Genomic DNA, 14,874 nt, shown 5'->3' on the forward strand with positions numbered 1-14,874 from the left:
CTAACAGATTGTCTTAAAACTTAAAGATCGAGACATGTCCACAAATCTTTGAACAAGTAAATATACAGGTAGTTACAGTAAAAACATCGGAAACATACTGCAAATATTGTTGTGTAGGACTAGAGCATTTATTGGGCAAACCATACTTTTGCTATGAAAGTTGTTCTGTGTGTAGAAAACAGAAGCGGAGCATGTGCAGCTGTTTTTTTTTTTGCTCCCTCTATAATTTTGCGTACCTTCCTTATAAAATGTGGTCCATGATCAGTAAGAAAAAAAATTTGTCCATCTGGACTTCGAATATGCGATTCAATATTTATACTGTCATTTTCAAATGGCGAGTAAAAATATGAAAGATTTACGCCAATTAGCCCGGACACTTCACTGCTATTTGGTTGTTTGAAGCATCAAATTTGTTTTTCATCTAGTAGATCCTAGTAAAACATGAGTGATCGTCGATAAATAGTATGTAGTAGCGATTGTTACCACAAGATGGGTGTCGGGATGGCCCTCAGATGTTGGTGTGAATGAGTTCAAAAGGTACATGTACGGTTTTATTACTTATTTGAAAAGGTAGGGCCAAATGTTTTGCTAACTTGCAGCCAGTACAATACATCAGTAGAAAAAGTTCCTAGTTTGCCAATTATGGAGAGGATCTAAAGACGAGGTAGAGATAGATGACCGAGGCGATGGTGCCAGAGATCGCAGATGATTGGTTTGGAGTTGAGAAGACGGATGATGGAGGCAGTTGGAGTAGGCAGAATGAACTTGTCCATATCGTATAGGCCACCGAGATTACATGCAATCTCAACTGTTTGCCCCATGCAAGGATCCTGTATGACACAGGAAGAAGAAGCGAACGTAGTTGTATAATTATGTGAAGTAATTTGTGAGATAGAAAATAAATTCATTGTAATATTAGGGACATGCTTTACATTAGGGACTGAGAATTGAAGGTTAATTTTGAGGTGACCGACAGTCATCATGTGTAATGGTGTACCATCAGTTGTGTAGACCATGGTGGTCGTGGGAAGAGATGTTTGATTGTTGACGTGCCTGTGTGATGACGTTAGATAATGTGTGGCATCTGAATCCAAAATCCATCAGTTAGTTTTTATACTTGAGTGAGTGACTGACGCAAACGTAGAAACGGGGAGGCCGATCGGATATCGTTCAGATGCCGACGAGTCCTGACAATAGCAGGTAGATCACAAGTTTGAATCCACAAGCCTTAATTTCCCCAAGTTTAGGGAAGAAAACAATGGAGAAATTTCTCTTGATTCAATAATTAAAAAGTTAATTCTCGATTTACAGAAGGAACTAATATTTATAGCTAACTAACCCTATCCTAACCCTAATAAAAAAGAAAGTCCGAATTTAAAAGGAAATAACCAAAAATATGAAACTTTCCTAATCTTTTTCTGAGTCGACACGAGGCGTGTCGAGTAGTGACGCCTTTCGTGTCGACTGGCATGTGTCGACTAACATGTGTCAACTAACATGAGTCGACTAACACCGCCCTTCGTGTCGACTGGTATGTGTCGACTAACACCACCCTTCGTGTCGATAGATGTGTGTCGTCTTGACTGTCGACTGGGGTGTGTCGTCTCGTCTTGTCATCTCGACTCGAGATGAAATGTCGAGTTGTCGTCCGCTAATGTCGTCTCGGTCGAGTCGTTGTCCGCTGATGTCGTCTCGGTCGAGTCATTGTCCGCTGACGTCGTCTCAGCTGCTTTTCTTCTTGTCTCGTTCAATACTTGATCTCCTGTATCGGTGACATATGAGATAGAAGCCGAACCTGTTGCTGGTGAGGTAGCTAAAGGATGTTGCGCCTACATGATATCAGTGTAAGATGGTGATGCGGATGTGGATGGAGTCTTGGTGATGGATGCTTGAGGTGGTGTGGTAGGGGATGTCGTGGCTTGCCTTGCGCGACATTTGTTTGTTGAGTGTCCCGGAGCTTGTGAAAGTCACACCACAGCCTGCGGGAGAAGTTAGAACTGAATTGTTGTTGTCTAGTCAGCGAGGGATGTGGTCTATGAGGAGGACCATGGTGAGGCTATGATCGGGAGGTAGCATGGATTGAGCTTGAACTGATAGGAAAAGAGGTTTAGTCGTTCAAAGCACGAACTGAACGGTTTCAAAAACCGTTTTCCCCACGATTTGGGGAGCTGTTTAAGGGGGCGGTTACACCCCATTCAGCCCCACTTAGGAGCGAATTAAGGGGACAGTTATACCCCTTAAATCCCCTATAAATAGTGGGAAACTCAACTGAGTTCGGGCTGGAGATTTGGCTCTCGGATTCAGCCTTCTTTTTCATCCTTGGGCTTAGCAGCAAAGAAGAGATCTTTGGGGGAATTGCTGGAGCTTTGGAGATCGGCAACATGAGCTTCTTCATCCTTGGCTTATAACCGACTTTCGGTTCAAATTAACTCTTTTTCAAGAGTTTAAACTCGATCTGAGTTATCAACTCGTCCAGAGTTTCAAACTTGCTTTGCAAGTTCTCCACAGCGTCAAATCGTGAGGAGGAGATACCGTTTCAGTGAATCAAGACGTTCGGATCGTCAATGGAGAGCAAACTCGACGCGAGCATTCGAGTGAGGCACTCCATCGCCGCTGTGAAGAACCCAGAACTAAACAAAGGGGAGAATCCAGATCATTCTCCTCTCTTTTGTAATCGGAATTCAAATTGTAATTAAGATTGAGAGAAAACAAATCGAATATATTTCTTTTAATCTTTTTACTATAAATTTTTCACTAAACAGTAGGGATAAGTCAGCGCCTAACACATGTTACCGGTTAGTCTTTGATCGTAATAAAAGGACAAAAACCCATATATTTGATATTATGGTAGGTTGTTATTAATAACACCATAATCTGTGCCTTACATGTGTGAAGAATTTTATCTCGAATCCTAAGAAGGGATAAGTCAACACCTATTACGTGTTGTCGGTTTAGTCTTTCATCGAGTGAAAAAGACACCAGAATCCAAGTCTGAGGACTTTTATCCCGAATCCTAAGAAGGGATAAGTCAGCGCCTAACACGCGTTGTCGGGTAGTCTATTCCCGTAAGAAAGACAAAATCTACATATTCAATCTCGTAGTACTAAAAGAGTTAACTCTTTTAGCACAACTTTACATGCTGAATGGACTTAAACAATCTGCATGCTAGCCCGACTCAAACGATAGTCGGTAAAGGATCATTAAACTCGTTGATGACTGAGGGTTTGCCAAAAATCCTATAAAGACAAGAGTTATTAACGCACCAGCTTCATTAGTTAGTCTCGTGACTTGAGCATCCGACAATCTTCAAGATAAGATCCATACCTACAGACGAAACAACTTTAATAGTTGGTCCTGTTGCCCAACATTTAGGACCGTCACGCTCTAATGTCTTAAGAGCTTAAACTGTGTAGACTCCAGCAAACGTATGAGTATAAACTGTGTCAACGCCGGCCAATGTGTTACAGCAAAGGTCAACGCCGGACAACGCATTACAGTAAAGGTCGATGCCAGTCAACACATTGATAGTTTCGCCAAAATAAGGCTAAGGAAAATTTCTAGGTTAAAGAATGATTCCAGGGAGTTCAATCACATTCAGATACCAACTCTCGATAAAGACGATCAGTTCAACGTTAACTCAATGACAAGAGCTAAGTTCAGAAATTTACACACCAACTCTAGTTCAAGATTTTGACAACAGTCAGACAATAAATACAGCACCAGAAGAACTTCATCTATTCGACAAAATACTAGGTAGATTGAAGACTTAAGAAATCAAGAATTGAAGCCATTCACATGTCCTTCTACGCGATCTCCTCGACAAAATACCGAAGAGGTTTAAGACAAGGCCTACATTATCCAAAGCATTCCAGACTCCTCTATAAAAGAATGAGTATGAAATACTTTGGAGGGGATATCTGTAGGCGTCTAAAAATGCCTATAGGTGTCCGAATACAGCACAAGATAAAGAGAAGACGATGAACGTCATTATCTAAGTCGGAGCGGATTATCCGAATCAAAGAGGATCATCCAAAGCCGTAAAGAAGCTAACGAGCGCACGAAGCAAGTCAGCGAAGCGTACAAGTCGACTAGACGATAAGATACACAAAACGACAAAAAATACAAGTCCGGAAGGCTAAAAATGGCTAAGTCCCGAACTGACCTGCGGTTGCGCAGGACACCATTTGGTGTCCTGTGCCCCCGCGAGACGCGGGGACACCATTTGGTGTCTTGCGCCTCCGCGGGACACCAACTGGTGACCCGCACCCCCGCGGGATGTAGGGACACCAACTGGTGTCCTGCGCCCCCGCGGGACACCAATTGGTGTCCCGCGCCCGCGCAGGACACCAGGATCTGTCCCGCACGTCGACTTCCCCAAAACGCGTTTTTGGGTGGTTTCTTTGGGATTTCTTTGTTCCTAATCTTCCCAACTGATTTGATATCATATCTAAGAGTGGTTAAGCCATTGTCAACTGAAGATATGACCAAATCGTTCATTCTTATCCAAATATCCTACATCCGAAGCCCTATAAATACAAGCCTATGACATTCTTTAAGAGGGGGCGAATTTTAATCAAAGAGGAGGAGGTGCTGTCGAATTAGAGAGTGCATTCCACGAAATTTTAGAAGAGGCTAATAGATCTTAGCGAATCCCGGCATAAAGAAGGAGCAATTCAAAGGATCTGAGGCCTCGTCCCCTCATTTCTTAAGATTAGGCTTGGACTTAATCTTGAGAAGAGTAGTGATCTCGCTTGGTTGAGATCATTTACTTTAGCGATTACTTCCTTGGTGAAGTAAGAGCTCTGATTAATCATTCTGTCAACCGGATCTAATCCGAGGCGGTCCACGGATAAACCCTGGCACATGCAAAGATCCCACGCAAACAGAAATTAATAAATAGGATCTGTGTGTTGTTTAACAAAGTTATAATCTTTTATTTTTTATTGTGTAAGAAGATCTTATAAAAATATCAACTTTTCCATTTTGTAAACTTGTAATCGATAAACGATTGTAACAGGTTCAGTGGAAATAAAAAAAGACAACTTTTAAACCAAACAGATTTATACTAAGAAAGTTTGAGGTTTTTGCGAGGTTGAGAGTGAAGATTGCGGGAATGAGAGAATGTGGAAGGTTTATTGGAAAAGATAGTAAAAGTAATGAAAATTGTTTAGTGTAGAATTAGAGGCGAAGGCGACGAAGCTTAGGAAAATTAAAGCAGAAAACTTTTTGAATGTTTCACGGTCGACTGCGAGTGGCGCTGCAGTCGATCGCGAACGTGCACATAGCTTGGAGAAGTCTCTGAACTTTTCACGGTCGATCGCGAGTGGGTTCACGGTCGACCGCGATACCCTGTAGTGTATTTTTATTCTCTGTCGTTGGCCACGGTCGACCGCGACTGGCTCGACGGTCGTCCGCGTTGCGGTTTTGGGCATGGGCTTGGTTTCCTGTTCTGTTTGGATTTCCTGTTTATATAAATAGGAACATGATTTGTTTAGGGTTTATTGGATCATATTGATCACTTTTGGGGTAGATATAAATAGGAACATGATTTGTTTAGGGTTTATTGGATCATATTGATCACTTTTGGGGTAGCTTGAAGGAGATTTTGAGCACAGAAAAGAGTTTATTGGATCATATTGATCACTTTTGGGGTAGCTTGAAGGAGATTTTGAGCACAGAAAAGAGAGTTTTTTTCTGAGCAATTTATTTGAGGGTTTAGTTTATGAGATTTGAGAGATTTGTTTGAGAGGTTAGCTGAGTGATCTTGTAATCTCTATTTTATACTTTCTTTCTCTATAGTGAAAACCTATCATCTTCTTGCCCCGTGGACGTAGGCAATTTGTCGAACCACGTTAAACTTTTGTGTTTGAGTTTGTGTCGTTATTTTGGATTGTTTTTGGCTTTCTCTCTCGGTGTTTGAGTTCGTTCCGCCGTGCACAACAAGCGGTATCAGAGCACAATAAGTGGTATTAGAGCTCGGGCTATGCTTGGGCTATTTAGAGGAGTAGATCGCTTTGGAAGTTCGTCTAGGGCTTCAATTAGAAGTTAAAGGTGAGATCTTTTTGGTAAAAATGCTATCTTTTCTCAGTTTTGGATCTATTCTTCAGTTTATTCCATATTGATTGTTTGTGTGTTGAGGAAGATGACTGGGAAAGAAGGTACTTCGGGTGTTAAGGGTGGTTCTTCTAGCGTGAAGACCATTCAAAATTTGAATATCCACTCTACGAAGATAGATGTGGAGAAGTTTAATGGCACGAACAATTTTAGATTATGGAGATGTGAGGTTTTGGATGCGCTGACTGCATAAAATTTGGAGGATACTTTGGAATTGGATGGCAAGCCAGATGATATTGAAGAGAAGGTTTGGAAGAAGATGAATCGAACAACGTGTGATGTTATTAGGTCTTGTCTAATACAAGATTTAAAGTATGATGTAATGAATGAGACTTCAGCTAAGAAGATTTGAGAGACCCTTGAGAGCAAGTATTTGACCAAGAGTGTGAAAAATCCCCGCATTTAAAGAAGAGACTTTATCGCTTCCAATTGAAGAAGGGAACCTCCATTAGTGATCACATGAACCACTACACGAAGCTTCTTGCGGATTTGGCGAATGTGGATGTTATGATAGAGGATGAGGATAAAGCTTTGTTGTTGTTGAGTTCCTTACCAGATGAGGAATATGAGACCTTTGTTCTTATCCTAATTAATGAGAATGTGTCCCTTTCGTATAGTGATGTCACCGTTGCTCTTGTGAATCATCAACTTCGAAAGAAAGATAAGGAGTCTACAAGTGACACAGCAACAGAGGCATTGATTGTAAGAGGGAAGAATCCAAACCGAAAGAATTGGAAGTCACAGTCTAGAGTAGGGCATCCTACAGTTGACAAAGATCAATGTGCTTGGTGTAAAGAGACTGGTCATTGGATGAAAGATTATCCAAAGCTCAGTGAATGATGAAGAACAAGCAGAAGGGAAAGGAAAAGCAACCATCATCAGAAGCAAACATCATTATATCGGATGGTAATCTTTCTGACTCAACTGTTTATTTGCTTTCTATCAGTCCCACAGGTTACTATTCGGAGGAATCCGAGTGGATGTTAGATAGTGGTGCGATCTATCATGTATACCCTAGAAGGGAATGATTTGCCAGTTTTGAGAAGCTGGAGAGTGGTATGGTGTACATGGGTGACGACCGTGCATGTCAGATCCTTGAGATAGGAAGAATTCACATCAAGATGTATGACGGGAAAGTTAGAGAGTTACATGGTATGAGATATGTTCCTTCTTTGAGGAAGAAATTGATCTCGATTGGAGCTTTCGTTGGAGAGAGTTTTAGAGTTTGTATCGAGGACATGATTCTCGAGATTGTGGAAGACTTTCGTATTTTGATGAATGGCGTCAGGAAGAATAACATGTACTATTTGATTAGGAATACGGTGACAGGTGAAGAGCTGGCGACTTCTATTGATTCGACTAGACTGCGACATTTGGGGCTTTGTCATTCCATATTGATTTAGAGATGAGTGCACAGACCTGCAATTTGAAGTCCAGTGAACACTTTGATGTGAGTAAGAAGACCGAGGTGAAGTTTGGCACCTCTATTCACCGCATGAAGGGTCTTTTCGATGGAGTTCACTGTTCACGTGGGCATTTGGGGGCCTTCCAAGGAGGCATCATTGGGAGATAATAGATGTTTGGTTTCCTTTGTTGGTGGTTGTTCTAGGCATAATTAGGTTGCAACCAAATCTCGATTGGAGAAAGTCCTAGTAGTCTTCAACAGATTGAAGAAGTGTGAGATTGGCAGAAAGGTGAAGATACTTCATTCTGATTTTGGTGGGAGGTACAAGAGGGACCTGTTTCTGCATTTGAGGCAAGCTCATGATATTTCGAGACACTTCATTGGAAAGAAAATCTTGGGGCAACTAGATGGGGTGGAAAATTTGGAGAATCATGCCTTGCTAGAGGAGGATCGGTGGTGTTTGTGGTCAAGCAATGGTTTGTAGAAGAGTTTCTGGACTGAGGCTTCGACATATTCGAGTTACCTTATTAAAGGGTTGCCGACTGATGCGATTGGAGGTAAAACTCCATTGGATGTTTGGTCTGGTAGTGTCACTTCGGTTGAGGCTTCGATGAGGGAGCTAATTGACTCTCAGCAGGTGGAGAGTTTTGGACAGACCTTAGATGTATCACAGCGGGTGGAGAGTGATGCTACTCCATATTAGGTGGAGATTACTCTACATACTCCAGATCATACTGCATCGTTTGGGATTCCAGCTGAGGTGACACAATTAGGGGATCATTTGGATTTGGGTGCAGATGATGAGTTGGTTGATTTGAATGTAGCTGGTGGATATGATTTGTATACGGCCATTGATTCACCTCAGGTGGAGGTGTTTGATTTGTTTCACTTTGGCGTCAGTTAGAGAACTATAAGTTGCATATTTGTTGGTGAAGAGTTGAAAACTTTTCTATTTGATTGAGGACCTTTGGAGGTCATTTGGGGGAACTACGTGAAGGCTTGATTCCTTTGGTAAGAGGATACGTAGGCAGTCAGTTTTGATACAGTCGATTTGATGGGTAGATACCGACATTTGGAGAGTGTTCGCATTCTCATTTGGGTCTCGACTTGTTATGGATGGAGTCCGTTGTGATTTTGTTTCACTTCGTACTGGACGTAACAAGTGAGATATTTAGTTTGGTTGGTGTCGGCTCAGTTTTGGGAAAACTTCACCGAGATGGAGAATTGTAGAATTGGAGGCGAAGGCGACGAAACTCAGGAAAATTAAAGCAGAAAATATTTTGGATGTTTCACGGTCGACCGCGAGTGGCGCTGCGGTCGACCGCGAACGTGCACATAGTCTGGAAAAGTCTCTGGACTTTTCACGGTCGACTGCGAGTGGATTCACGGTCGACCACGATACCCTGTAGTGCAATTTTGTTCTTTGTCGGTTGTCACGGTCGACTGCGACTGGCTCGGCGGTCGACCACGATGCAGTTTTGGGCCTGGGCTTGGTTTCCTGTTCTGTTTGGGTTTCCTGTTTATATAAATAGGAACACGATTTGTTTAGGGTTTATTAGATCTCATATTGATCACTTTTGGGGTAGCTTGAAGGAGATTTTGAGCACAGAAAATAGAGTTTTTTCTGAGCAATTTGTTTGAGGGTTTAGTTTGTGAGATTAATTGAGAGATTTGTTTGCGAGGTTAGTTAAGTGATCTTGTAATCTCTATTTTGTACTCTCTTTCTCTATAGTGAAAACCCATCCTCTTCTTGCCCCGTGGACGTAGGCAATTTGCCGAACCATGTTAAACTTTTTTGTTTGGGTTTGTGTCGTTATTTTGGATTGTTTTTAGCTTTCTCTCTCGGTGTTTGAGTTCGTTCCGCCACGTACAACAAGTCTATCAGAGAACAACATTTAGGCACTATTTATTCTTCATGTTAGCATCATTTATTCAAATTTTAAATAGTGTAGGAGGATTTCGTATGATTTGGAAGTTCAGATGGTTTTCTTGATATAACGTATACGAGTTTTGTGTAAACCACGCCAAATTTTGAAGTTCATATGGTTTTTTGATATAACATATGATTTGGAAGTTCAGATGGTTTTCTTGATATAACGTATACGAGTTTTGTGTAAACCACACCAAATTTGAAGTTCAGATGGTTTTCTTGATATAACGTATGATTTGGAAGTTCAGATGGTTTTCTTGATATAACGTATACGAGTTTTGTGTAAACCACACCAAATTTGAAGGGTTTTTTATTATTTAAAAAAAAATAATTATTGACTTCTTGAGCAGCCAGCAATCCTAGCGACTTCTTGCTAGATTCAAAACTACAGATCTCGATCCTTCGAAACGGAAAAAAACGGAGCCATGCCCTCTTGCATAATTATCCCCGAGATGTTCTTGCCACTCCTCGCCACTTTCCTCCTCTAGCTCCTCTACTGCACTACTAAACGCCGAACCAACGTCGTCAAGAACTGGCCGATCGTCGGCATGCTTCCGACGATCATCACCAACAACAATCGCCTCCTGGACCACTTGACGTCCGTCCTCCGAGAATTCAACGACACCCTCATGTTCAAAGGCCCATGGTTCTGTGGGATGGACTATCTGCTAACCTGCAGCCCTGACAATGCCAACCATATGTTCAATCATCACTTCTCCAACTACCCAAAGGGCAAACTGTTCAACGAGGTGTTCGAGCTTTTAGGCGACGGGATCTTTAATGTCGACGGAGACAAGTGGATGGATCAGAGAAGAATGGCCCAGATACATATGAAAACATCAAGCTTCCGCTCGTCCATAGAGGAGTGCACCAGAGACAAGGTGTCGAAGGTGCTGCTTCCCCTGCTGAATAAGATGGCGGGATCTGGTAAGGTGGTCGACGTGAACGAGGTGCTCACGAGATTCACATTCGACACCACTTGTAAGCTGGTCATGGGAGTGGATCCCGGTTGTCTTGCTTCTGAATTTCCAGGCATTCCGTTCGCGAAAGCTGTGGACGAGATCGAGCAGGCATTGGTAGTCAGGTACATAGTGCCGACGTTTTGGTGGAAGTTACAAAGGCGTTTTCGTTTGGGAAGAGAGAAGAAGGTAGCGGAGGACGAGGAGGTGATTGAGAGTTTCATCGCGCAATGTATCCGAGAGAAGAGAGCAAGTGTTAAAGATAACAACCAACAAGTATGCGGGGACTTGATGACGCCGTACATGGACCACGACGACAAGTTCCTGCGAGACACGCTGTTGAATTTCCTAGTTGCAGGAAAGGATACTATAGGAGCCGCGCTTGTCTGGTTGTTCTGGCTACTCACCAACAACCCCGATGTCGAGAATAAGATACTGGAAGAGCTTAGGAGGGGTCGACCCTCCTCTAAGGTCAGCGACGACGAAATGATTGTATTCAACTCTGAGGAAATCGAAGGGCTGGTCATTTGCACGCAGCCTTGTGCGAAGCGTTTAGGCTTTACCCTCCTGTGGCATTCAGCCAAAAGCAAGCGAAGAAGGATGATGTCTTACCGAGTGGACATCAAGTTCGCGCAGGATCAAAGGTTATCTTCTCCATGTATTCGATGGGGAGAATGGAGACAATATGGGGAAAGGACTGCTTGGAGTTCAAGCCTGAGAGATGGATCACGGCGAAGGGGACACTGAAGCAGGAGCCTTCGTACAAGTTCATCGCGTTCCACTCTGGACCGAGGACTTGTTTGGGGAAGAACATGACCATCACTCAGATGAAATTGATCGCCACTGCGATGATATACAACTTCAGCGTGCGGCTGGTCGAAGGCCATGTCGTCGTGCCTAAGATTTCGATCGTTATTAAGCCGGCGAATGGGTTGTTAGTTAAGTTGAAGAAGAGAGTGTTGGATTTAATCTAATAAATTTATTTGTGGGCACATATGATTAATCAATGTGTATTGCTATCTTTCAGGATAACCCACTAAAGTGATTAATTAAGTTGAGTTAATTCGGTATTTAAATAAGTCATGGGGTTATATGTGCAGATACCAGGTTGTAATTGTGATTTATTGAGGGGCTAAATTACAAAAATACAACATCTATAAATAAGGGGTTATGGTCCCTAACCTAGGGTTACATTCTCTAATTCTCTTCACCACCATCTTGAGAGAAATTCGGCTAGAGAGAACCCTAAGGTTAGAAGATCAAAACTCATCTCAAGATCAAGCAATGGATTCAGGTATAAGCTTCCACTCTTTTAGATTCTTGTTAATCTCTTTGAATAATCATGGCTATATGGTTTTAGATTTCAAGTTTTGATTTAGATTTAACAAGTGGTATCAGAGTCACCTTGATTAATTCTTAGAGATTTAAGTTTTATTGGATTTTTTGATCTTAAATCTCTAGTTAAAGATTCAGTTTTGTTCTCGGATGAACAGTAATGTTCAGTAATGTTCGGATGAACAGTAACGAAAATTTTTTGGATGAACAGTAAATGTTTTTCGGATGAACAGTAACTAAAAAATCACCGGTGAACAGTAACTTTTTGGGATTTTTCTTTGATTTTTTCTTTAATTTTTTCCAATTCTGGATCTATTTTGAAAATAAAAATCAAAGATTTTTGGGTTTGTCGGCGGCGGTTTCAATTTGAAACCCTAAGGGTTCGTGCGTGCGTGAAACGTGGCGAACATTAAGGAGGTGGTTACCTCAAATTTTGGCGAAGCGGTAAGCTTCAAACGAACCTCGCGTTCGTTCAATTTAACCGAGCTTCGCGCTCAACGAACCTCGCGTTCGTTCTAAGGTGAACCTCGCGTTCAACTCAGGTGAGCGTCAAGCTCAATTTCAACGAACCTCGCGTTCGTTCTAAGGTGAACCTCGCGTTCAACTCAGGTGAGCGTCAAGCTTAATTTTTAACGAACCTCGCGTTCGTGCTTCAGACGAACCTCGCGTTCGTGCTTCAGTCGAACCTCGCGTTCGTGCTACAGTCGAACCTCGCGTTCGTGCTTCAGTCGAACGTCGCGTTCGTGCTTCAGTCGAACCTCGCGTTCATCCTTCTTTTTAACGAACCTCGCGTTCGTTCACGAACCTCGCGTTCATTTTTTTAACGGACCTCGCGTTCGTTCTCAAACGAACCTCGCGTTCGTACTTAAGTGAGTCTCGTACTCAATACAGTCGAACCTCGCGTTCGAAGTTATGGGAACTTCGTGTTCATTATGGTTAAGCCCCGGCTTTTCATGAGTCCACTTTGGTATACTTAATTTATTCAATTAAGTTATGGGCCCTAATTAAGCTGTGAGACCCCAATTAAATAATTTTTTTAATTTAAATCTAATTTGGTTTTTAATCAATTATTTAATTCAAATATTATGACACTAAGGTATTAAGGTTGTCTCTCACTCCAATTGATTAATTAAAATAAGAAGTTGTCAAAGTAACCTCTCTTGTGTAGATTGTTCATGAGGAATGTGAGATGTTTGTGTGTATGCTTTCGTGTAAATATTTAATCGGCCCAAAGGAAGGTTAATATTTATTTAGACTGTATACACATCTGCGATGATAAGCGTGTGACAATTATAAGGTTTACATGTGAATAATGAATCGATCCAAAGATAGTTTCATTATTTGACATGAGTTATTGTCAATGTTTGATCATTGCAATAAGGTATCACTTACAAGTTAATATTACTGTCCAAAGACTTGATATTAATGTTGTGCCGGTATCTTGGATGGGGATTGTCATTATTTGAATTTTATTGATTATGGTTATTGATGTGAGCATTTTTGTTTTATTTCAGCTAATGCATCTGCTGCAACAATTTCTGCTAACATCAACTCAATTCCCATGCTAAATGGGACAAACTTCAAGGTTTGGAAAGAGAACATATTAATTGTTCTTGGCTGCATGGATCTTGACTATGCATTAAGAACTGAACAACCCCAACCTCTCAATGCGGATAGCACTCCTGATGCAAAGAAGGAGCATGAGAAGTGGGAGCGTTCAAATCGCATGAGTCTTATGATCATTAAGCGCGGCGTTCCGGAAGCCTTCAGGGGCATAGAATCCGAAGGGATTACTAAGGCTAAAGATTTCCTTGCCGAAATTGAGAAGCGTTTTGCGAAAAACGATAAGGTAGAAACAAGCACGCTTTTAGCTCGCTTGATTTCAATGAAGTATAAGGGCAAAGGAAATATCAGGGAGTACATTATGGAAATGTCTCATATTGCTTCAAAGCTTAAGGCACTTAAACTCGATCTTTGTGACGAGTTATTAGTGCATCTGGTTTTGTTGTCTCTTCCTGCACAGTTTAACCAATTTAAGGTCAGTTATAACTGTCAAAAGGAGAAATGGACTCTAAATGAGCTCATTTCATACTGTGTGCAAGAAGAAGACAGGTTGAAGCAAGATAAGACAGAAAGTGCTCATTTGGCCTATGCCTCTAAGGATAAGGGCAAGAAAAGGAAGAATGATAAGGAAGCTGCTAAGGGTCCAGTTGAGAAGAAACAATATAAGGATAATCAGGGTTGTTTCTTCTATAAGAAGCCTGGACATGTAAAGAAGGACTGTACAAAATATCACGCCTGGCGTGATAATAAGGGTACGTTCCTTGCTTTGGTCTGTTCTGAGGTTAATTTAGCTTCAGTACCTAGAAACACTTGGTGGTTAGACTCTGGTGCTACTACTCACATAAGTGTTTCTATGCAGGGTTGCCTGAGCTACCGAAAGCCAAGTGATGTTAAAAGACACATCTTTATGGGCGACGGACAATCGGTAGATGTGGAAGCAATTGGGCACTTTAGGTTGTTGTTAGGAACTGGTTATTATTTGGATTTAAAAGATACTTTTGTAGTACCGTCTTTTAGACGGAATTTGGTTTCTGTTTCTGTATTGGACAAATCAGGTTATTCTTGTTCATTTGGAAACAGTCAATTCAGTTTATCTTTTAATTCAAATGTTGTGGGAACCGGTTACTTAAGCACTTATGACAACCTATATCTGCTCGATACAATTGCTTCTTATAATGAATCCTTGCATGTGGAATCATTTGCTTGATACAATTGCTTCTTATAATGAATCATTGCATGTGGAATCACGTGGTACTAAGCGTAAATTAAATAAGGAAAATTCGGCGACATTATGGCATAAGCGCTTAGGTCATATCTCAAAAGGTAGAGTTGAGCGTCTTGTGTCTGATCGCATTTTGGATTCCCTTGATTTTTCGGACTTCGACGTATGTGTTGAATGTATCAAGGGAAAGCAGACCAAAGTGAAGAGATTAGGTGCCAACAGATCTTCGGATGTCTTAGAATTGATACATACGGATATTTGTGGGCCATTCCCTACGGAATCCTGGAATGGTCAACAATATTTTATATCATTCATAGACGATTACTCACGTTATGGGCACCTATAT

The 14,874-nt window shown here is 41.5% G+C and overlaps 1 protein-coding gene across 1 annotated transcript; it reads left to right on the forward strand.

Annotated features, from left to right (window-relative positions):
* Positions 9,764 to 11,523, forward strand: LOC109844205 (cytochrome P450 86B1-like). Its single transcript, XM_020413167.1, has one exon. It carries the CDS (start codon positions 9,998 to 10,000, stop codon positions 11,153 to 11,155), a length of 1,158 nt encoding a protein of 385 aa, XP_020268756.1. The 5' UTR covers positions 9,764 to 9,997; the 3' UTR covers positions 11,156 to 11,523.

The sequence above is a fragment of the Asparagus officinalis genome, chromosome 1 (assembly GCF_001876935.1).
Source record: "Asparagus officinalis chromosome 1, Aspof.V1, whole genome shotgun sequence".
Classification (NCBI taxonomy): domain Eukaryota; kingdom Viridiplantae; phylum Streptophyta; class Magnoliopsida; order Asparagales; family Asparagaceae; genus Asparagus; species Asparagus officinalis.